General features: G+C 31.1%; 2 protein-coding genes across 7 annotated transcripts in view; one reads left to right on the top strand and one right to left on the bottom strand.

Moving 5' to 3' along the window:
• The first annotated feature begins 7 nt into the window (after nt 1–7).
• Nucleotides 8–19,811, top strand: LOC130444163 (uncharacterized). 3 transcript variants are annotated; one of them, XR_008909920.1, is made up of 5 exons: nt 8–174; nt 16,035–16,426; nt 17,854–18,710; nt 18,837–19,066; nt 19,187–19,811. XR_008909920.1 is itself a non-coding variant. In XM_056779212.1 (3 exons), exons 1-3 carry the CDS (start codon nt 18,661–18,663, stop codon nt 19,279–19,281), a joined length of 375 nt encoding a protein of 124 aa, XP_056635190.1. In that variant the 5' UTR covers nt 17,152–18,660; the 3' UTR covers nt 19,282–19,811. The 3 variants fall into 3 exon arrangements, 1 of the variants encoding a protein (XP_056635190.1); XR_008909921.1 differs by having other exon boundaries at nt 63–174; nt 19,278–19,811; XM_056779212.1 differs by lacking the exons at nt 8–174; nt 16,035–16,426 and having other exon boundaries at nt 17,152–18,710.
• Nucleotides 13,375–23,708, bottom strand: part of LOC130444137 (scoloptoxin SSD552-like) — a 103,353-nt gene continuing 93,019 nt past the window's right edge. For all 4 annotated transcript variants that reach the window (XM_056779199.1, XM_056779184.1, XM_056779192.1 and 1 more), the window contains exon 8: nt 13,375–14,359. In XM_056779199.1, the coding sequence (XP_056635177.1) occupies nt 14,280–14,359 (80 nt within the window). In that variant the 3' untranslated portion in view covers nt 13,375–14,279. The remainder of the gene's footprint in view (nt 14,360–23,708) is intronic.

Genomic DNA, 23,708 nt, shown 5'->3' with positions numbered 1-23,708 from the left:
AAAATGCATTGTTGTCGATGTCAACGTCAACCTAATCAGCTTACATGTTTAAATTTGAAAGAATTGGCTGTTACGATTTCATTATTCCTATTTCAATAATGGTATTTACTTGTTATGTACATAATTGTTCTTTCAACCGAAGAACAAATGCGTACTTTTTCTAAAGACTTTAAGGTAAGTTTAAATGTATAATATACAGAGACTTTAAAATATAGCACTATTGAATCAGCATATTTACATCTTTATTGTCAACATGCAAAGTTTCGTATTAAAAATATAATATTCTGATATATGTATATGTATAGAAACTAGGTTCCACATTGAAAATATGTGACAGGTTGCTCACAATACTATCAAGCTTTGCTATCGCATTATTTAAATATTTTAAAATGATATACTTAAGACTAAAGTCAGCATTATCGGTTAACACTGCTGGATTTAATTCCCGATCTGATCCAATGCCTGTATATACTGTTTTTGAACCCTTAGGACCTAAAAGGCTTGTGGCTAAGGAAGAAACCCTTTTTGTCGGCATTAAATACTCAGGAAGAGTTGTTTAAAATATCTTGAATGCTGTTCTCCATTAAGTAGTCCCAAACACTTTAAAACCAACAGTTTATGTGTCTCTTTGGATGATTAAAAGGTTCTCCCTTATGCCTTATGTCCATATCTTTGGCTAACTTTGTGACACTAGTCATCAGGGTTTCTTTGCTGGAAACCCAGCCTTGGCTATCGCCTTTATCCATTGTACTAGAATTTTCTCATATTTGGAGGTTAGAACTGCTGTAGGTATTTTTGAATAATATCTATTTACTTTTCTTTTCCCCCTACTGGAAAGAGAGGGAAAAAATTAAATAAATAAAATTAGCGTGCTTCATTAGTAGTGGGAAAAATATAGAAAATTATTCTTTTGGAAAATTTAACATAATAGCAAGCTTAACAAAGAAAAATAACATTTCTTAGTAGTGGAATGCTCTGTTCACATATGGAGCAACTCTTATTGGGTGCGCCAATAATAGGACATCCTCCTCTAATCCTAGAGAATCTACTTTGAATAACATTTAATACTCTAAAAGTAAAAGGGTTTTTATATGTGTACCTAATCATTTAATCTTAATCTCTCTCTCTCTCTCTCTCTTTTTTTATAGGTACCATTACCTTACTTTATACTTGGAATAAACTAGTACATACAGTGCTTTTTCTCTCGCATAAGAAAATATATAACAATTAACAATTATAGAATGGGTATTGATTACCCTTTATATGACAGGTTGTAACTTACCACCCTTGAGTGGTCATAATTTGTGCCAACTAAAACATGTATCTTGTTGACTATATTCATGAAGTTTCAACTACAAACAGGAAACAACTTCAGTTTTTTATTTCATCAACAATGCCAAACTAATAATCATTTATAAAAATAGACTAATAATGTGGGATATGAATATTAATAGAAGAATTTTTGGAATAATGAATTATATACAACATTTGGATAGATTTTTTGTCCTATTTTCTCTATTTGCTGTAGCAGTCTTTGTTGACACTATAAGCAAAAAAGATAAGTTGATACCTACATTTCTAAATTTAAAATTATCCCATATAAAATAGTCGCCTGCAGCATGAATATCAAAATCACGTTTTATTTAGATTTATTTTTCAAATCATATAACTATCTATTACCGAATCAACTACTCTAATAAGAAAATTAGAAAATGATTTAAAAAACATAACAGTTAAAATAAATGAAGTAATTCCTATTAATATTTTCCAAAAATTTAAGGAAAAAGAACTGAATCACTTTTTAATAAATGCAGAGAAAAAAATTTAAGAAAATTGATAAGCTAATATTAAAACAACAACCTATTGCTGAAAATGAAAAATTTCATATCAAAACAAATACTATATCAAAAACACATGGGATTTCAAAGATACAAATATTCCATTCTTTTTCCGATATGTAGGTAGATGATTGCATTACTGCCGTACCAAAGAATCAAATTGAAAACATAAATGAAAAATTCAATTCTTATCATGAAAAACTTCAATTCACAATCGAGGTTGAGTTAAATAATAGAATCAATTTTCTTGATGTCACATTATATAAAATTAACAATAACATAATAACAGAATGGTATACGGAACCAACTTGGTCCTCAAGATATTTAAACTTCAATTCGTGTCATCCTATGTCATAAAAAAGATCAGCTGATAGATCTATTTAACTATCAGATATTGAATTTAGATGCTTAGCTACTCAAAAAGCAAAAATTGCATTGAAAGAAAATAATTATCCGGAAAAAATGATAAATAACATATTCAAGAAAAGGATAAACATACAAACACCAAAAAACAAAGAAATTATATTATATATCAAGTGCCTTGTACTAATTGTGATGCTGTCTACATAGGGCAAACATCTAAGTATTTAGAAAATAGGCTAAGAGGTCATCAATACGATAAAAAAATAGAACTGCATTAATGAACTATGAAATATCAAAAAAACATAAATTCAATTACAAAGATTCAAAAATTCTGGAACCGGAAGCTAATACACGAAAAAGGGAATTTTTAGAAATGGTTCTCATTCATAAGAACGAAAAAGTTATAAATTATAAAAAAGATCTTAATAATTTAAGTAAAATTTATAGCTCTATTTTGTAAATTGTAATAAAACTACAAATAATTAAATTGATTACTGCTATATATTTGAGATGTAGGGACCAAGGAAAAATAATTTTCTTCTTATTGGAGCAAAGTTGATTTTATCCTTATTTTGATATTCATGATGCAGGTGATCTATAGATCAATATAAAATTGCAAATTGTCAGTGCCAATATAATATTTTGATAAAGACTTAAAGAAAAGTTGAAACGTCAAAATTTATCTTTCTTTTAAAAATTATCAAAAAAAACTAATTTTAAAACAGAAGAGACCTAAAATCAAGAACATTTATATGCATTAATATTTCGAAGTATTGATATATTGTTTTATATTTTTTATAAAACAATATTTTCTGATTCTTCTATGTTCATTAGGCGGTTATACAAATTGATGATTTGTTCATAATTTCATGCGAAAAGTATTGAATTAACTTAATCTGAGAACCTAATAATAAATTCTGTAGGAAAAAAAGATTTTTTATACTTCATTGCTTGGGTATAAAGTCCGAAACCCACTAGCAACACGCCACTCCACGCCATATGTCAAATATATGTGCATATGTTTTTCCATTTAATTCAATTGTCTGCGTAGACACTCAGCCCACCGCACGCCACGCCATCCCACGTTGGACGACTCAAAATTCTCAGATGTAACCGACACGTGTTAAGATGTGTGAATGCCCCTCACTTGCTTTTGTAGACCAGACTATAGAAAAGTTTCATTGCACTGGGTTTACATTAAATATTGAGTCCAAAAACAATAAGAGTTGTTAATAAAAAAAGTTCGACAATTTGAATTCTTATTTAATATACGTTCTGAACAAAATAGAGATTAAAATATGCGCGTGTCGACACGTGACGTGTTACAAATGAGTACACGATAATGTACCATTCATGGCGTGGCGTAGCGTGTTGTTAGCGACCTTAAATCGTTCTCGATTAGTAAATGTTACTTACATTTCTTATAGTAGTATAAATATCTATTATTGTAGTATTCTTTATTACTAGTTAATTTATGCTATAATTTCTGAAAGTTATCAGCAACTTATGATTTAGTTTTTGGGAAGGTGAGGGCGCAATAAAAATAAACTTTATATTTCTTGCAACAGCCATGCTATAGCAACTTAATTTACTTTTTGTCGTTTTAATAAGGAAGTGGTAACCAATAACTTGATTGTAGACAAAGTTGATATGGAAAATGAAAGTTTAGGCAATGAATTTAATTTTTATGAATTTTTACACTTAATTGCTAAAAAATAACATGACTTAAACACTAGGTGAAAAACAGTAATAATGTAAGACTGTGTTGTAGTATTTAATAGTACATTGATGTTTTTCCAACCTAATGAAATTTACTTAAGAATTACACCAACAAATTTAGTTGAACAAACATCAAACCAATAAAAATATTAAAAATTATAAATTTTGATGATTATTCAATATTGTGGATGTTAATTAGTGGAATATGTAATTGGGATTTTCTGACCGAGAAAGAATTATCCGAATTTATGATGTGTCTCGACTAATAAAAAAAATTGTGAATTGATATATTAAAAGAGAAATGGTCATTCAAATGGAAAAAAGTGAGAAGTCAGAAGCCTGCATTTCTAGTAACTGAGCAAGCTTTGTCAAAGTTCTTAATTTTGTCACCATATGACTGACCGATCATCAAAGGCACTTCCAGTAGTCAGAAGTCTCAAATTTTGAATACAATACTGTTTAGTGTATAAATCAAGGTAAAACGGGACATGATGAACACTTTTGCAACGCTTAAACGGCAAGCTGTTTTCATTGTTTTTTTGTTGATTTGTAGCTTTTGTTTTTTTTGGTCGCTCCAGACAACTGTTTTTCAAGTTTCTACAAAATTTGAGATATATGAATTTATCAACGAAGTCCCTTTAATTTGAAGCGTAGAATCCAATGGTAAATAGAAAAAGTGTTTAGATAGCGAAATTCGGCACCATTTTCTGAACATCCTATATAAATTTTTGTCAAGGTTTTCACATATTTTGAAAGCTGTAAGTGTTATTTGTCCAAATCCCAAAAATATTAGACCTGACTCACTTAAACTTAGAAATATAATTTCTGCATGTGTCCAAAAATTTCTAAAAAGTGAAATAATTAAAAAATGGTGGACTTTAGGCATACTAAATTTTGCGCATATTCCAAAAATTTAATGAAAATGTTTAAAATAACGAAGTTTGGGTCCAATTTCGGTATTTTTTAGCTGAAACGAGCATTTCGGAAAACCCATGCAAGCAAATTTTCAGAACACTAGTCGCAGTACTTTTCCATATACATATCGATTTAGCTTGTCGTTAAGGACCCTGTATAGGGAAATCAATAAGTGTCAGAGAGACGGCGAAATCAATGAGTGTGAGAGAGGCGTCACAGTGACGTTGAGTCTCGTGACGTTACAGGAGGCCTGTATAAATAACTTTGTAATCCCATATGATATGATATATAAAAAATAAAATAAATGATTAAGTGCAAGTAGAGGTTGATCCGGAAAATACGAAAATAATTAAAAAAATATCGATTACATTTAATGAAGAACATGTTTACGAGCTTGGTCCGTTCAAAACTAAATTTGAAATGATTTATAGAACTTATGTTTATCACGAACATATGTATAACATATGCTATAACTATACACAAAAGTCAGGGCCTAAGTCTCAATAATGCGCTGATGGATATCGGTTCTGCAGTATTAACATCCGGTCAATCTTACATGGCACTTTCAAGAGTTACATGTCTGAACGAGTTACACCTAATTAATGTCGACTTTGGAAGTATTGAAGCACAGGAATCCTGAATTTGTGAATACAATAGACTAAGAAGCATGTACTGTCCAGATTTTGTCAAAAATTGTAAAATCAAAGCCTCCGAGAAAAACCCAAACTCACAGGGAGTGAGATTTGAGGAAAACTGTAACTGAGGCTCAAGAAGTAGTATCGGAAAAGAAAAAGAGGAAGACTACCTACAAAATTAAGATAAGCTCATAATGCAGAGAGTGGGCTTTAAGAAAATTCGTGGTTGGCATTTAAGAAGTAGAGGATACTGGAAAGAAAAAAAAAGGTCTATCTACAAAAAGAAATGAGATGCCATCAAAAACAAAACTTAGTTTTGTTAGCCTGATTTTGCAATCGCACTAAACAATATTATTTACTGTAATATGTATTGTTTGTGAGTTACATTATGTTTTTATGCGATGGCAAAGTGAAACTATTCTATTTAAACATAAAAGATTTTTAATATTAATGTGGTCACTATAAGATGTTGTTAGATTAGTTAATTACGTAATAACTTAAGAAAGCAGGTTCCTTAAGTAGTGACTGAATCAATCAACCGACTTGGTATTTCATGGATCTCACAACTTTTTACGGTAAAAGAACTGAGTTACAAGACTTGTATTTTTGGCATTATTTATATACGCCTCTCCATACTATATTTCTAATAACTTTCAATTCCACAATAGTTTATATGTTCATCAATATGTAGGTACTTCTATTTTTATTAAATGTGAAATTTCATGTTAACGCTCAACGCTAGCTTAGTGCGTCATATGAGGTCGCGTGGTACTATTTTACTGGAGCGTCATCTTAAATAATTCTTACATTCTTAAGCTTTTTAAGTCGGTGTTACCAGCTGTTTACTAGTGTTCTTACAAGTGAAATGAACAATAAGATAATAATTTATAGTATTTTATCAATCAATTTTAAAGATATAGTACATTAATCGATTAGACTATTGACTGAGATGGTTTTTGTCCAGCGTTTTGAAGCTTGATGCTTTCATATTTGACGCTGCATCAATTTAATATGGCGTTCCAGTCAAGTTTATACCATGTTATCTCATTTAACGAGTTGTCAGCGTTGAGCCTTAATATGAAATTGCGCCTTAATGTATAGTTTATTCAGCAGTTGGGATATTGTGATAATTATTTTGTAATTAAGTTCTTTTAAGATAAAACTTCAATATACAGAAGAAACCCTCAAAGTAACAAAATTGTAGATAATAGTAATAGGTAGTAATTAGTATATAAGTCTTATATGAGTCCACAGCAAAAATTAAATCAGTATGCAGCATGTCCGGAATTAATTAATTATTATTAGAATAGAAGTCGTTTACATGAGTAGATTTCCAGTAAATATGCCCTCAAATTATTGCGGAAGGCCGGAAAAGATGATTTCGATTTGATTTCATTTGGCAAGTGATTGTGCATTTTTTTGCATTGTAAAATATTGAGCCCTTAACTAATTATGAACATTAAGTAGGTAGTTAAAGGTCGTGTTCCGCGCTCCGTGCAACGATCTATCTGAAATAGGATAAACGTGCTTACAAATTAGGCAAATTGATTCAAAAATGAATAAGGAAGAAATAGTCAGAATTTTTGATCTTTTAATAAAGTCTCTACAGTCAGCCCTGCTGTTTAGTCCGTTTAAATATCTAACAGCCCTCTTGTGTAGTTTGAAGATCCGCTAAAATTGAGTCGCACCACACGTACCCCGGAGGAAAAGGGCATTTTGGAGATGCGACTCAATAAGATAATAATAGACTGTTAAGGAGGTGGATAAGTTTCGTTCTTTGGAAACTGAAAGCAGGAGGAATTCTTTAAATAAGGTGATTAGGTCACTAGATATAGTACTATGAAGTGCCGTGAGATCAGGGTTTCTCCAAAAGATACTAGTGTCGTCTGCAAATAGACATATTTTATCACTGATTTCTACATAGGCGATGTAGTTTATAAACAGAAGAAACAAAATAGGGCCCAGTATTGAGCCTTGGGGCACTCCACATTCTATTGTCTTGCTAGAGTACATCGTTGTAACAACCCTTACAAGCTGACTTCTGTTGATAAAGTATGACTTAAACCATGCGGGAGGTGTTCCCTGAAACCGTAGTACTGCAATTTGTTGATTAGAATATTATAATTAACACAATCGAAAACCTTATGAAAATCACAAAAAGTTGTTGCAGTGGAGTGATGGCTGCTTAGGCTAGAGTAGACATTATTTAGGAGGGAGAATATAGCATCATTTGTGCATTTGTTACTTAAAAACCTAAATTAATGGGGAGTAAGTATTTTATATTTAAACAGAAATGATATAAGCCTCTTTTTAACCATTCTTTCTATGATCTTAGATAACATGGGAAGGAGTACAATTTTTTTATCTCCTCCTTTTTGCAGAGGTATAATTATTGCCGTCTTAAGGCAATTGGGAAAAGCGCCGTTTTGAAATGAAACGTTAATTAAACTAGTAAGGTGATTAAATGTGCAATCGGGCAGACTCGAAAATATTTTTAATGTAAATCCATCAGATCCAGATGGTTATTTATTTTTTATGTTATTAATTGTACTGCGAAACTGTGCTATAATTACGGGTATAAAGAAGAAACGGATTAGTTACGTTTTTTTAACTAAACACCCTACATTTATAGCATATTTGGGATCAGCTTGATTTCCCTATTACAATTATATAGGGTTGTGATGTATTTTACGGGGTATTCAAAACGTTATAACTAATTTTCCATAAAAATCCTAACAATTTCAATGACCTATACAATTTAAGAGACAGAGTCTCATACATTATTGTCTCATTTTTTTTGATCAATCACCCTTGTATTTTATGTAAGTATTAAAAAGTAGTACCAGCATACTTCTTTTTTTATCAAGCATTCCCTATACATACAATTATTAGTTCTTGTGATATTTCGTTTTTTCTGAGCATAACAATGATTATGTGCCAATATCTAATCATTTAACAATCAATTGTGAGTTGGCTTTGAATTATTTATCAAAAACTGACATTTTACTATTGCTGTTTGATATTGTAAGGGTCGAATTTCAATATTACAAACACATCATAAAACGAGTATATTACAAATAAATTACATGAATGAAACTATATAAAACTATCCTATTTAGTAGAGTATACGTACACGTCTTAATTATCACAATAGGTGTTTATAATTGATCAAATTTCGCGAGTTATTGTGTTTTTGTTAATATTTCATTATCATTTGGAATGTGTTCTTGATAAACTATTTGTTTTACCTTCTCCCATGGGCGTAGCTAGGATTTATAACAGGGGGGGGCAAATCATGATCATGGTCCATGGGCAAAAGGCAAATGAAAACAAAACTTTGAAATTTTAATTATACATAACATTTTTCTTGAGTTTAAACTAAATTTATTCAAAAATCTTCTATTCTTCACTATAAAGTCCTGATTTTCCTTCAAAAATTTTCGATGTACACTCACCCTTCGTAGTACTTTCCACAGTAGCAGTAGTGGATGGAAAAGCACTCAATATTAACAGTGCGTGCCTTGTTGGAGGGAAAAAAACATTAGCTTCCTCCAAAAGTGCAGCCACTTCAATGTCCTTTAATTCGTCTTCTGCTAAATTCGTCTTCTTCCACATATTGTACCACAAATCTAATTCTGCAAAGACGTCATCCAACTCATAAAATGCTATGAAAGATTCTGCATTATTAATGAAATCTTTTGAAGCCATTCTGAGCATGCTTAAAGGATGAAGATGAGTTAAAGGAAAAGGACACAGGACACGCAAATAATATTATTTAACAGAGCTTATTAATTGATTTTAAAGTGTTCATAAAAGCAACCAAACGACCACAACAACAAACAAAATATATAAAACAGACATCAAAAATATATGCCGAGCAGAAAAATATGTATATAAAATGATTCTTTTGGACATTAAAGGAAGTCCTCTAACGAATGCTAATTGAACGTTTTGGGAAGAGGGCGTATAAGTAATTGTTGGGATTATGGATTAGGTAACGGTGTATTTATGATAAAAACTAAGTACGTTATAAATTGGAAGATTATTTTATTTCTACTAGAGTTTCGGAGGTATGTTCTCACAATGTTAAGGATCGGAGAAAACTGTCTATTTATTACGTAAACTCAATATATTTTGGGTTTGTATTATCGATTTTATAAAATATCTGTTTTCTAAAAGTAGCTCATTTGAAGACAAATAGACATCACATTCTCTGGCAAATTTTGACTTGGTATGGATAAATTCGAAGCAACAGTTTTATCATAAGTTTGATGTATAAGGTATCCAAATTTCGCTACTTAGCATTCAAATAGACTAAACTAATAAGTTTCCTCATTCCCAATGGAACAAATCGCGCAACTGATGTTTGAAGCATTTGACAACGTAGTTGCAACGCGTTGCAACTACGTTGAAGGAAGTAGTCTGAGTTTTTAGAAATATTCTGACGAATCAGATCACTTAAATGAGGTGAAAAATTATTCTAGATGTGATGGGGTAGATGATTTTTGAATGGAAATTATAGAAAACAGTAATTGTAGTGGTGGAACAACTTTTTCCAATAATTTTTCATGGAATTGCGAAATCGGGAGAGGATTTTGTGTCAATAAGGAGATTTTGGTTGAAAATTCATAATAAGAATCACTTATAGGTTAAAGATTAATGTAAGATTCTTCACAAAAAATTGGTGGATTAAAAAGTGTAGATATTTCAAAATCTATGATACTTTTTATGAGAATTTCCTATTCAAGATATGGCGCAGTACAAAAAGATAAAAAAAAATCATAATATTTACTGGAAATTCAAAAACAACTTGAAAAACAAAGAGAAAAGATGTAAACAAAAAATTCTATAATGACCTTCAAAATCTGTTTGGTGCAGTAGAAAAAAAGAATTAGCTAAATTGAAAAAATAATTTTTTAGCCTTATTTTACTTATATTTTCTAAAATAGATATTCATCGTAATAATAGGGTAGTAAACTTACGAAATTTCAACCAGGGAGATGGGAAGAAAGATAGGAATTTGATTCTCAATTTCTATTACACACCCTGAAACCTTAGTAATATTATAGAATGTATTCGTAAACCTCACTTTCTTGAGACTTTTAATTCCTTTTAAACTTTTTTTCAATTGAGGAAAGAGATGATAGTCAGACGGAGCCAAATCTGGTAAATAAGGGGGGTGTTCTAGTAATTCAAACCGTAAATCACGAACTTTTTGCATGGCAACATGAGATTTGTGTGCAAGGGCGATGTTCTGCAAAAACAAAGCACCTTTGGATAGTTTGGATAGTTATTGTTCTACCCTTATTCAAAAAATAAATCATGATTACTCTATGACAATCCCAAAAAACTGAAGCAAGAACTTTTTCAGCAGATTTTTAAGTCTTGGAGAACCAGAGTGTCGCCATTCCATCGATTATTGCTTTGTTTCATTTTGCAGCAAATTTACATCTTTTGAAGCTTGCAGTCCAATTTTTCACGGACGCATACGAATGATATTGATCACCAAGGATATTTAGCATAGCTTCGTAAATCTGCTTACGTCTTAACCCTTTTAAATACAGGTACTTGATAATGTCTCCATACTCCAATTTTTCGATTTTCACAATTTCTGTGGACATTCTTTTTTCTTTCCATTTATTGTGTAACTCTGGTTTACTTTTTTTACGTCAAACTTTACACTAACACTTCTAATAATTTATTGTTCGTAACGCAATATTTTGTTTATGCATGGAACTGGTCTAGGTTAACTAGATATCAATATATCCTCGTATTAGTCATTCTTATAACAAATATAATCAAAGTTTCAAATTGAATTTTTCTGTTAACTATTAGTAGTTAATTTATTTAATGTATTTAAATAGTTTCACTTCTTTTAATAATGTGAAAAATTCAGATAAAACAAAATTGATCTAATACTCGATGATTATTTTGTATTTTATGCAAATTTACAAAAACAAATAACCATTGTCTATAAGTATCGTTTTTAAGAATCTGCACATTTTCTGCGAAATATCAAAACTAAACTAAAATATTGCCAAATTTACATGCACTAAAATATTAAATCCTTTAACATAAAGATGATCTGTTACTTTCTCAGGGCTGGTTTATCAATTGTAATATTTATCCTGTTGTTAATTATCCGTTGGATAATATTAACATGCAGATATGCAGATTTCTATATATTATCCACAAATTTATTAACTGACATATTAGGAATGTTGGAAATAGTGACATTTTTTTGCTAAAAAAATCGATTTTGTTCATCAATGTAATTTTCTTCAAGAGCAATACAATAATTCCAACGTTTCTCTAACTTCTCGATGCCGTACTTGTAGAAGGATTTGTTTTTTTCCTCTTTGCTTCTTCATTTGAGCTGAATTTCTTACCGGCGAACATTTTTTTGATATCAGTGAATAGCCAGTAGTAACTAGGGGACAGAACTGAAATGTACAATGGATGAGAAAGCAAATCGAAGTGTAAATCGTTGAATTTAACCATCGTTACTATCGACTTGCGAATATGTGCATTGTCTTGGTGGAACAGTGTTTTTTTCTTCGACATATGAGGCGGTTTTTCCTTGATTTTTGCATTCAAAATACTGAAGCCCTAACCTTCCCAGCTTACTGTTGTGTCTTTGGACTCTTTGGCTACAACCCTCTCAGATGATGACCGTATTGATTCCGGAGTGAAGTGATGGATCCACGCTGCATCCATTGTCACATATCGACGCAAAAAATATGATTTATTACATTTAAATGTGGCCAAACACTGCTCTGAATCTATCTCACGCAATTTCAATTTACGATTAGATATAACCAATTTGGGAACTTTTTTTATGTTTTCTGGAATAACCACCTCAATTGGACGATCAGAACGTTCACCATCATTGGTGTCTGTTCGACCACGTTTAATTCAGTAAACCAATAACAAATGAGTTTTTTCGAAAGAGCAGAGTTCGGATAACACTTTTAAAGCCATTGCTGAGCTTGTACAGTATTTTCTTCATCAAGAAGCAATGATAATTTAACGAACGAAATTGTTTTGAATCCATTGTTTTGTCAATAACAAAAGTAGCTTTACATAAATGGCTGTCGCTTTTTTCTGACTAATCGAAATGTCATGAAATTTTATATATAGTTTTTTGAAAGTCGGTACTTCATAAACGTCATATGGATTTAACAATAGCAGCGCCATCTATGTATCAGTCACACGACTTGTTGAGTGATGTAATATATTCTTAGCTATCAAATTTTATTCAAACTATGGTTCATTAACTAATAAATGAAATAATTTTTATTTTGATATGATGGATTTTGTTGATTATTTAATGGATAGTGATGATCATATTGATGTAAAATAATTTCAATACGAAAAAAGGCCTTTCAGATCAGTTCTTTTATTTTTTTATTATATTCTTCAGCTTGTTAGGAAGTCTCAACAGTAAATTTCTCTCTTCGAAAGTAAAATTGCAGCTTCGCTTCTCTAGTAGTATTTTCCCTTTCTTTATATTGTGAAATAGTTATCTCTTATTTCCACCTGTTAAATAAGCAAGTTAACTGGAAGATAGCCTATAGAACAGCAATTTGAGGATTGGCATCTGAATCTAAATATTATTTTATGAAATATATTTGGTTTCTGGCCTGTGTAAGCAATCCCAATTTTTACTGATTTCTTTTGAGTGAAATTCATTTTACCCAACAAATAAAAGTAGTCCCGTTGTCGAAAAACCCAATTTCCAATAATAACTGATACTTAAGACTTATTTCACGGATAAATTATGATTGATAAACCGGGCATCAATTGCTTATATGTACTGGAAGGAAGATTTTAGAGTTAGAATTTTTGAAATTGCTATGCTAAGTCCTTCTTAGATTTTTTACAGATTAGGTAAAAAAAGAAAGTTTAAAAAAATAAATATATTTACACATTATACAAATAGAATAGATATTTATCTTATGAACATAAATAAAAATATGTACAAAACAAAACATTTTATACGATTAAATTCATTTTTCTAAAGCTAAGTGACAATATAATGATTCCACTAACAGAGTCTTGATAATCTTTCTTAGAAATGTATTACGTATAATTTTTTAGTAAATATTCGAAATTATTTTTATTATAAAATTCCTCTAGTATAGTCATTACAGCATATCCTAAGAAGTATGTTTTATTAAACAAATACTGCTTTTCCAAACTTTAAATTCAAGTGATTAGTATTATTGGTAAATTATATTGAAAATTATTATAATTTAAATTTTGTCTATTGGTCTAAATAACGCTTCATTTTTTTGAGTGAAAAAGTTTGGGAAAAGAGTAATTTCACGAACAAAATAAAGTTGACTTTCAATACAAATCTCATAGAAAGTTTTTTGTATAACTGCCCTATTTTGATAATAAATTGAATGATAGTATTTACAATAAAACTAAATTTTGACATCACTTGGAAGTTGAGTATATTTATCCTCAACTGATGTATAATGTACCCCTTAGAGCGCTTGTAGACGTCCGGTTTTTTCACCGGACAACGGACCGTTAACAAACGGCTATCTTTGTATACATATATTTTTTACCTGATGAATGTTACCTGGGACTGCGCTAGTTAATAGTCTTGGTACAATTTATATTGTAGTACCATATTATTTATGATAATCGTTAATTCTTCAACAAATCAAACAATTAAAAATTAAAATTAATATGGATTTCGTTATGTGATATTAAAATACGGGTAGAATACTGGGCAAAAGTTATAACTATGTAATACCAATAATTTGGACGTTTCTTCATCTGACTATCGTACCAGATTCTATTTTCTTCCAAGGTAATTAGAGAAACCAAAGAAATACGTGTTTGAAGTTGATGTTGGTTTTGCTGCTACTGGTTTATCTGAAAAAGAAATTTAAATAGTATTTATGGATCTTGCAAACAATTCTGTAATGATAAGATTCTAGCTGGGTGCGATACAAATCGTGACTATTTGAAGTAAACGAAAGGGTAGTCCGAGTATATAATACAACTCGTGACGAATTCATTAAGAGTATTACCTGGAATTTAGTACCTAATCCAATTTGTTAATTTGGAAAATCCAAAAATTAAAACCTAGAATTTCTATATCTTTCAAAACAGTATATGAAATGAATTTTTAAAATTTGAGAAAGCTATAAGTTGTAAAATTTCATATAACATAATACTGCACACTTGCAATTGGTTAATATTCTACCCCCAATATTGCACTCACCCTTTGTCAAATTAACATAATAAATTCGTTGCTCCGTACTTCATTCTTCTTCAGATAACGTGGTGTGGGTGTTTGTGACAAGTTAAAAATGGTATTAGTATTAGATTTTATGCGAGAAAATAAAATTCTTTGGTGTTGCTCAGTAGTAGGATGTAAAGTAAAGTGCCATACCGATGGAGTAGTAAGTTCGTTTATAAACTTCTATGTTCTATGTTTTAAGTATCATTTGTTACCAGCGTTACCCTAATAATATTTATATACACACTTCTTTTGTTTCTTCAATAATAATATTTATTCTGTTTGCTTAATTATAGAAAGCGACAATATGGTGGATTTTGATCTAGACCATAATCTTTTGACAAATTTATAAAATTTAACTATAAAAGATATCGCTTTAAAATTACCGGAAACAACCCAAAATTATTTAACTAATAACATAATAACATTTGGATCTAAAATAAACGTTCAACAACGTCCGTTACTGCTTTTAAAAATGTTCGTGTAGCATTTGAAAAATTAATATTATTATATATCCTTCTCGAGTTATTGACCTTGAACTGGCTATTCACAAAGCCATAATCACTGTTTGGCCATTATCAACCGTATTTGGATGCAGATTTCACCTAAACCTTCTGTTTCAAAATTAGTTTTTTTTGATAGTTTTTAAAAGATATATATTTGAAATATGTTGTTGTAAGTGTGAGTTCTATAACTTTTATAAATTCATTTTGAGGTATTTCTGTATATTTTTCAATTTTGTCCCATTTTATCATTAATATATTTTTCACAATGGTAATAGGAATATTTGTATATAAAGAAACCACATCTAACGAAATAAATACCTATTCATTAGGAATTTTGATACTTTTAATTTTTTTGTTTGAAATCTCATGTGTTTTTGATATAGTATTTGTTTTGGTATAAACTTTTTTTCAAAATATCTTACAAATAATTGGGTAATGGGATAACAGGAGTTTGGATACTTGAAACAATCAGTCGAAGGGGAATGTCAGGTTTGTGGAGAAAAATGAAAAAGTTATGTTATAAACGTTATAAAAGTTATAAATGATAAAAGAGATCTAAATAATTTTAGTAAAATGTAGAGCTCTATTTTCTAAATTCTAATAAATTCAATATATTTGAGATGTGGAAACCAATGAAAAATTAATTTTTCTTATCGGTACAAAGTTCTAAGTTGATTTATTGTCAGTGTCAATATCATATTTTGATAAAGACTTAAGGAAACGTCAAAATTTATATTTCTTTTAGAAACTAACTAAAATACACTATAAATATATAGTTTATTTTTGTTTTGGATTTCAGATTAAGAATGCTGAGCTGCATTCTCTTCCGTCACGAGTTGTTTAATCTTCATAACCATGATCACATATTGGCACATTGTAATATAAATTAAAATTTTATGCCTGGTATTAAAATCACGTCCTTCCAGTCTTATTGGCAAATAAATTACATTCAAAAATAAACTGAAGAACACGTTTTAAGCAATAATCAAACTAAAAAGTGAAACTTCTTGGCATAATTAAAAAATTATTGATGGGAAAATTAATGTCACCATTATAAAAGTGCGGGGTGCTTTCTTTGACATTTTCTTACTTTGAAAATAAGGTCAAAGGTAAATTTTTTCAGTTTTTACATTTTGACTCATTTTGATGGATCTTCATTGAAGGAAACTATCCTACATGCAAAATAAGATGGTAGGTGAAAAAATATGTGGCTAAATTTCATATATTTACTATAGTTACTGGGTTATAATACCCTTGACATACACAACATAATTGAACATTTGAAAGATCAAAAGCACAGTCATTTGCAATTAATATAATAATTATTGAAAAATTTTTCAATTTAAAAAAGTAGTATAGATTTTTCTATCCCTTTGTAATTAATTGTATTCAAATATCGTGAATTATTTCTCATTGTAATAAGTGGTTATTATGATGCGGTACTTTTGGAAAATAATCAAATTTAGAGGAGAGTATAACGATTCTTATAATTGGAGGTTACTGTAATCGAAAAGAACTTATTTAATGGCAAGTTTCCGAATCACACCCCCAAATTACAAGACTTGAAATATGCAGAGTTGTGAACTTTATGTGGAAATGGGTTCAACCAAAAATCGCACTAAAACTGACCGACCAAAAACTGAAACTAGTGAGATGAGAAATTCTTGGAGGTTTAACAAAGTATGTTAGAAAATTCATGTACATACTTCGTCGTGTTTTGACAAAAATTTTAGCCATTTTGGACGGTTCATTTCTGTTAAATAATCGAATAAATAAGTAAAGTACGAATCAACTAAAGGCGAGTTTACACGGTGCGAGCTAACGGGTCAGTTGAGACGGCAAGTAACTGTATGCCAGCTATTGTTACCGTTTAAATGGATCCGCCGAGCTACTGTCTCTTCAAGGATGGGCAGCTACTGAATGCGAGTAACTCCAAGATTTTTTGATTTAACTGGCCACTTGCCTTCCCCCACGAGACATTAAGCCAGTAGCTCGCATCCTATCCGTTTAATTTGAACGGCGAGTACAGTACCTTGCTAGACAGTAGACGCGATGCGACGGCGCGCTCGCCGAACTTCTTAAAATGGCGGAACGTTGGAGCGGCCAAGAAAACGTGAAATTCGTTAACCTGTATCGAGACCAAGAAAATTTATGGAATTTGTTCGGTTCGGAATATAAAAATAGAGATGCACGGAGAACTTCGTTACAGCATATTGCTAAAGAAATGAATATCCCAGGATTCACTGAGAAAGATGTAACTAAAAAAATTAAAAATTTGCGTTCAACATATAACCAAGAACTCATAAAAATTGAGAAAAGTAAGAAAAGTGGTAGTGGTACAGACGACATTTATAAGCCTTCTATAAAATGGCCAGAAAAGTCAAGGTTATTTCTAGTTTCACTCTAGCTGGGATAGCTTTACGCATAAATGTGTCACTGCGTTGAATACCTGTAGCAATTAAATTTAAAAGAATTTCGAACTGTGAAGGCGTCAATCGCATAACAGCTTGATATTCACAAGGGTCCTGATAATATAGCTCTTTCATAATCATGCTTGTAGCTCCTGAGGATTTATTTTGCAACCAATTTCTGACCCAAATCCGTCTTTTTCTTTTCAGATCACTTTCCATTTCTTTAATCAACTCATCACACAAAATTAAGGAAAAAGATTGTATTACCTTGCGTATCGCAATTTTTACTTTCGACATATTTTGTTTGTGACCCGCAAGCTCACTGCCTCGCAGAATTTTGATACCGTACAGCTACTTAACTGGGTGTAAACGGGTGAGCAACTGCATATTTTGGTCCCCACTCGCCAAGTACAGCTACTGTTTACTGACCAGCCCAGCAACTGGCACTGTGTAAACTACCCTTAAGAAAAGGCTAGACGCGTCATACCTGACAAAGGCCGCAATAATTTCCTTCTCTCTTAGGCCCATCCCATTTATATGACAGTGGCGTTTTTTACGATTGTTCGGTATTTTTAAGATAGAAATGCAAGTGCTAAATAGACTGGCAACGCTGCATGACTGCCGCATGATCTAAATCAGAATTCGAAGGGAATCGTCGCGTAACCATGGATCTTTTACCATTGCGAGTCCCTCTTCGATGTTGCCAAGCATTTACTTAGGAAGGAAAGTACGGTAATATTATAAATAATTTGCGCTTATGGATGCGCAGAAGCATAACCGACCGAATATCGGACATTCAGCATTTAGTATTGTTCGTTGTTCAGTATTTAGATAGTGTGATTTGTTGTGTTCGGTGTTATTTTTAGTTTGTGCCATAGTTTATTCTACAGATAGCGCCGTTTTTGAACATTAGGGGCAAAATCGTTTTAAATAATGTCCGCAAAAAAAGTTTGAAAGCAAGGTCTTATTATACGCAGCCAAGGACGAGAAATCATAAGCAATATTATTAATTTCATGAAAAAAGAGGCAGATGAAGGAGTTACTATTCCTTTGAAAAATTACAGGTATGTAGCAAGATTTAATTCGAGAAGTAGGTTGAAGAAATGCGGAATTTATACATTTTTATACAGGCACCTACTTATTGAGTGTCATATTTTAAATTAGAATATTAACATATTTTGATATTTCAGGGAAAGAGTACTAGCTGCTACTGGGGTGTCAAAGTCTACTTTTCAGAAGATATCAAAAGAAGCTCAAAAAGTTGAGTGGGGAGGGCCAAGCACATCTTTTCAATCGCCGAAAAAAATACGTAACACTAAAAAAAGAAAGCTGGATCGTACCTCGCCAGATCAGATAAAATCTATGAGAGAAATTATCTACGATTTTTATGTACTGGAGAAGAGACTTCCTACGTTAAAGTGTAAGAAATTGTTTTTATTAGTATTATAAAGTCATGTACCTACTTAGTTTAAGGTTTATTGTTTTTACTATTCAATTTAAAAGAGCAAACGTGCAATGCTAAATTATAATGAAATTACAGGTGTTTTGCAGAAAATTAATGACCGGCAAATCTTGACAGAAGCAATAAGTATAAGCAGCTTGAATCGGCTCCTTAAAAAAATTGGTTTCAGGTAATAATGGCTAACAGAAAATGGATTACCAGCAGACCCCAAACTAACAAAACCAGAACTATACCGCATTTTTGAAGAAAATAAATTTCGCTTCCACATAAAGTACAAACTAAACGAACTGTTACAACAACATGGGCACCGTGTACTACGTTTACCTCCTTATCATCCAGAATTAAACCCGATCGAAAAAATCTGGACATTAGTAAAAAATTGGGTAGCTGCGCACAATACAACATTTAAACTGTCCGATACGGAGGCACTCGCTAGGCAAAAATTTGAGGAGGTATCAGAACAAGAGTGGTATAATATTTGCCAACATGTTAAAACATATGAGAATGACCTTATACAAAAAGAGCACATATTAGACCACACTCTAGATCACTTAATATTTACAGTAAATACGGGTTCATCGGAAGAAAGTGAGGACAAAAACAGCGAGGATACTGATAGTTCATTACAGGATGAACTAGGATGTTCGTCTCTAGTTTCGGATAGCGAATAATGTTTTTTTTTTTTAATTAACGACATAGATAAAATATTACACTCAATATGTGCAAAAACTGCGTTTATTATAAACATACCATGCACACCAAACCTCTATGCAATAAACAGTTGCTATTTCTATAAGATACTGTATATATATATATATATATATATATATATATATATATATATATATATAATTAACTAAGTAATATTCTACTGCAATATATGTTTAAATCCTTTAAATATATTTTTTATTGCGAACTGCATTAATTTTTATTTAAATAAGAACCTACGCCACTGGTATATCAGTCTGAAGCGACGGAGAGGGAATATTTTAAAGTGAGGCAGACGATTACTAATTAATGACGCCTGTGGCATTTTCTTAGTTGATTCGTACTCTAGTTGCCAAGATTTTCCAGGAAAGGAGAAAAATTAACTAACGTGCTATTATCAAATATTTGTTCTTGAAAGTTGGTATGGCTGGATAAATGGAAGACATTGTGTTCGGATACTTCACTATCATTTATGACCAGCTGAATTCATATTGATATAAGAGTGTTCGGGTCGGCCAAAAATTGCGACAACCAGAGATATCATCGAAAAAATCAATCAAATGGTACTACGATATTAATACGCATATAATGTTATTATGAAATTTATTTAGTTTGAAAAATAATTATTTTTGTATAGGGTTCCAGAGATACTGTTTTCAATAAAATATAATTACCGTAACGCATATTAAGAATGAGTTTTTCAAATTATTACTCACTTTATTCTTTTTTTATATTATCATTTAATTTTTATCTTGTAATAAAATATTTTTATTTTAATAAAAATTTGTGCATTTGAAATTATTTCAAAATTTAAATAAAATCCTTTCTGTTCCCGTTATTCCAGGATTTATTTTTTAAACCAAACTATAGCAAACATTCGATAAAGCTGTGAAAGTATTGAATTAATGCTATTTATTTAGGCATATATTATTTTTTGCAAAATCTACTTTAGTATGTTAATTCGACCCAATCATAAATAAATTCAATAAAATTCAAATATATGGAATATGTTTGTTACCGTTAACATCCTTTTAATAATAAATTGACAAAATGCCTGTCAAAACTATATTGAATAATCGATACGTTAAATGCAAAATAGTAATTGCTTCATAAAGTGAATCGTTTTAATATTTCCGATAATTGAGGCTGAAATATTCGGTTAGTAACCAGCTGAAATATTTTAATATACAGTGCTTTTCAGATAAAAGTATCCACCTTTAATAACTTTTGTAATACTGGTATTTAGAAAAAATCCAAAAACACGTCAATTTATGTTGGAAGGGGCAAGCATTATGGCTTATTTAAACTTACTGGAAAAGCCACCCCCTCACCCCTAGCAGCATCCCCTTTATTTTTTTAAATTACTTGTCATATTTTTTATGTAAAATTTGGATACTCCTCTTTGAGCTGATTTCAAAAATGTATAATACTTGTAGGTTATGTGGTTAGTTTATGAGATAAACAATTTTTCTTTTAAGAGCACAAATTTTACTTATTATTTACTTTCACCTTATTTGCCTGTACTAAAATGGGTTGTACAACAGTTCAAACTCTTTAATCTTTTTAACTGTGCTATTTATTATGAAGTTACAATAAGTGTTCAAAATGAGTACCATTCACTTCCATACAATGGTATAATCTATTTTGAAATGCCTCTCTGACATTGCTTAATACGGCTGGATTTAATTGTCGACATTCATTTTCTATCCTCTCTCGTAAATCATCCAGAGATTCTGGTTGGGTAGCATAAACTTTTGTTTTTAAATACCCCCATAAAAAGAAATCTAGGGGTGTTAAATCCGGTGACCTAGGTGGCCACTCCATCATCTGCCTCCTTCTACCTATCCAACGAGCGGGGAATGTTTCGTTTAAAAATTGTCGGATAGGCATAGCATAGTGTGGGGGAGCTCCGTCTTGTTGAAATACCAGTAAATCTTCGGAAAGGTTATCATCATTTTCTATTATTGTTGTAATACGTGGGTCAACCCCTTCCCTGTGTAACTCAAGATATGATTCACCATTTAAATTTCCGTTGATGAAGAAAGGTCCGACAATGTGGTCACCTAGAATACCACACCAAACGTTTAACTTTTGGGGATGTTGTGTATGGAATTCACGCATAATATGTGGATCACTTTCAGCCCAATATCTACAATTATGCCTACTTACTAAGCCATTTAATGACCATGAGTATTCATCAGAAAAGCAAATATTGTTTAACAATTGTGGATTGTTATTGATAATTTGCATCATTGATTCGCAAAACTCTAGACGACGATCAAAATCATCTTCATTCAACTCGTGCACCAACTTAACTTTGTATGGGTGGTACTTGAATTTATGTAGAACTCGGAAAACTGTAGAAGATGAAACACCGATCGCTCTACTTATTGTTGACAACGATTGGGGTTGTTGAGCCTCTAAGCTGACTTGCCCTAAAATTTCCACTTGGATTGCTTCGTTATTTACGAGTCCCTCTCGCTTATGCACTTTATTGCAAACAGACCCTGTTGTGGTAAATTTCTCCATCAGTTGAATTACATACTTATGAGTTGCATGTCTTCCGTCATGTAATTCGTTAAATATTCTAGCAGCAGCTCTTGCACAATTATTATTTTGGTAGTATAAACCTACAATTTCAATTCTTTCTTGCAAAGAGTAAACCATTTCAGAGAAACAAAATATATAATGTATCAAATTACACTATCAATAGTGACTACAAATTCTAGTTGACAATGTCAAACTTTAATAAAAAGTAGAGTTTTTTGTTGTTTGGATTTTTTAAGTAGAATAAATAGCACAGTTAAAAAGATTAAAGAGTTTGAACTGTTGTACAACCCATTTTAGTACAAATAAGGTGAAAGTGAATAATAAGTAAAATTTGTGCTCTTAAAAGAAAAATTGTTTATCTCATAAACTAACCACTTTAACCTACAAGTATTATACATTTTTGAAATCAGCTCAAAGAGGAGTATCCAAATTTTACATAAAAAATATGAAAAGTAATTTATAAAAATAAAGGGGATGATGCTAGGGGTGAGGGGGTGGCTTTTCCAGTAAGTTTAAATAAGCCATAATGCTTGCCCCTTCCAACATAAATTGACGTGTTTTTGGATTTTTTCTAATTACCAGTATTACAAAAGTTATTAAAGGTGGATACTTTTATCTGAAAAGCACTGTACTATATAACAAACCAATGGCTTGCAACATTTATAAGATATAAAGTGAAGACACCACAGTTTTTGAATAAAATAATGAAAGAACAACAACTTCACTGACAAACTGAATTATTGTTTATTCGTGACAGTTTGCTGTTTTTGAATTCTTAATTTATTGATAGTGATTCAAGGTGAGATAAAAAATATATCACGTGATGGACTTGCAAGTGCTATTAACACTCATGGAAATAGGTGTTAAATAAGTTTAAGTGGCACGCTAAAAACGCATGAATCAATTTACGAACATTGGCACGGTATCGAGCCAAAGAAAATATGGACAAGGACGTTTTTGAGTTAGAGTCGATTTACTAAACCATAGCGATAATTTTTTTTTTTTGATATAATTATTGTATAAGTCAAGCTATAGCGCGTTAAAAGCAGGAACAGTAATACTCTATATGGTAACTCTAATCATGAACAATCAACATTGGCGGCCGAGTCCCGATTTTATCGGTTAAGTAATGATAGTCGTAGAAGTGTGTATAGACACCCTGGTGAGCTATACGCTTTGTCAATGTATTTTGGATAAAATGGGTATGGGTGGTAAGTGGGTATGAACCTAGTTGTGATTTGGTCAGTCGTAGCAGGTTAGAGCCTCACAGCATACTTCTAATCTAGACAAACGGCTATCCACATCAAATGAATCGAGTCCAAAAGAAAGACATAAATATAAT

Source organism: Diorhabda sublineata, chromosome 1, assembly GCF_026230105.1.
Source record: "Diorhabda sublineata isolate icDioSubl1.1 chromosome 1, icDioSubl1.1, whole genome shotgun sequence".
Classification (NCBI taxonomy): domain Eukaryota; kingdom Metazoa; phylum Arthropoda; class Insecta; order Coleoptera; family Chrysomelidae; genus Diorhabda; species Diorhabda sublineata.
The sequence above is the reverse complement of the archived record's forward strand: the minus strand, read 5'-3'. Positions and strand labels throughout refer to the sequence as shown.

What these genes read in the sequence shown, in the direction of transcription:
- LOC130444163 (XM_056779212.1), top strand. Translation starts at nt 18,661, where the DNA reads ATGAAAAAAGAGGCAGATGAAGGAGTTACTATTCCTTTGAAAAATTAC. An exon ending in ATTCCTTTGAAAAATTACAG is followed by an intron (nt 18,711 to 18,836) that starts GTATGTAGCAAG and finishes TTGATATTTCAG; the next exon opens with GGAAAGAGTACTAGCTGCTA. An exon ending in GAGACTTCCTACGTTAAAGT is followed by an intron (nt 19,067 to 19,186) that starts GTAAGAAATTGT and finishes ATGAAATTACAG; the next exon opens with GTGTTTTGCAGAAAATTAAT.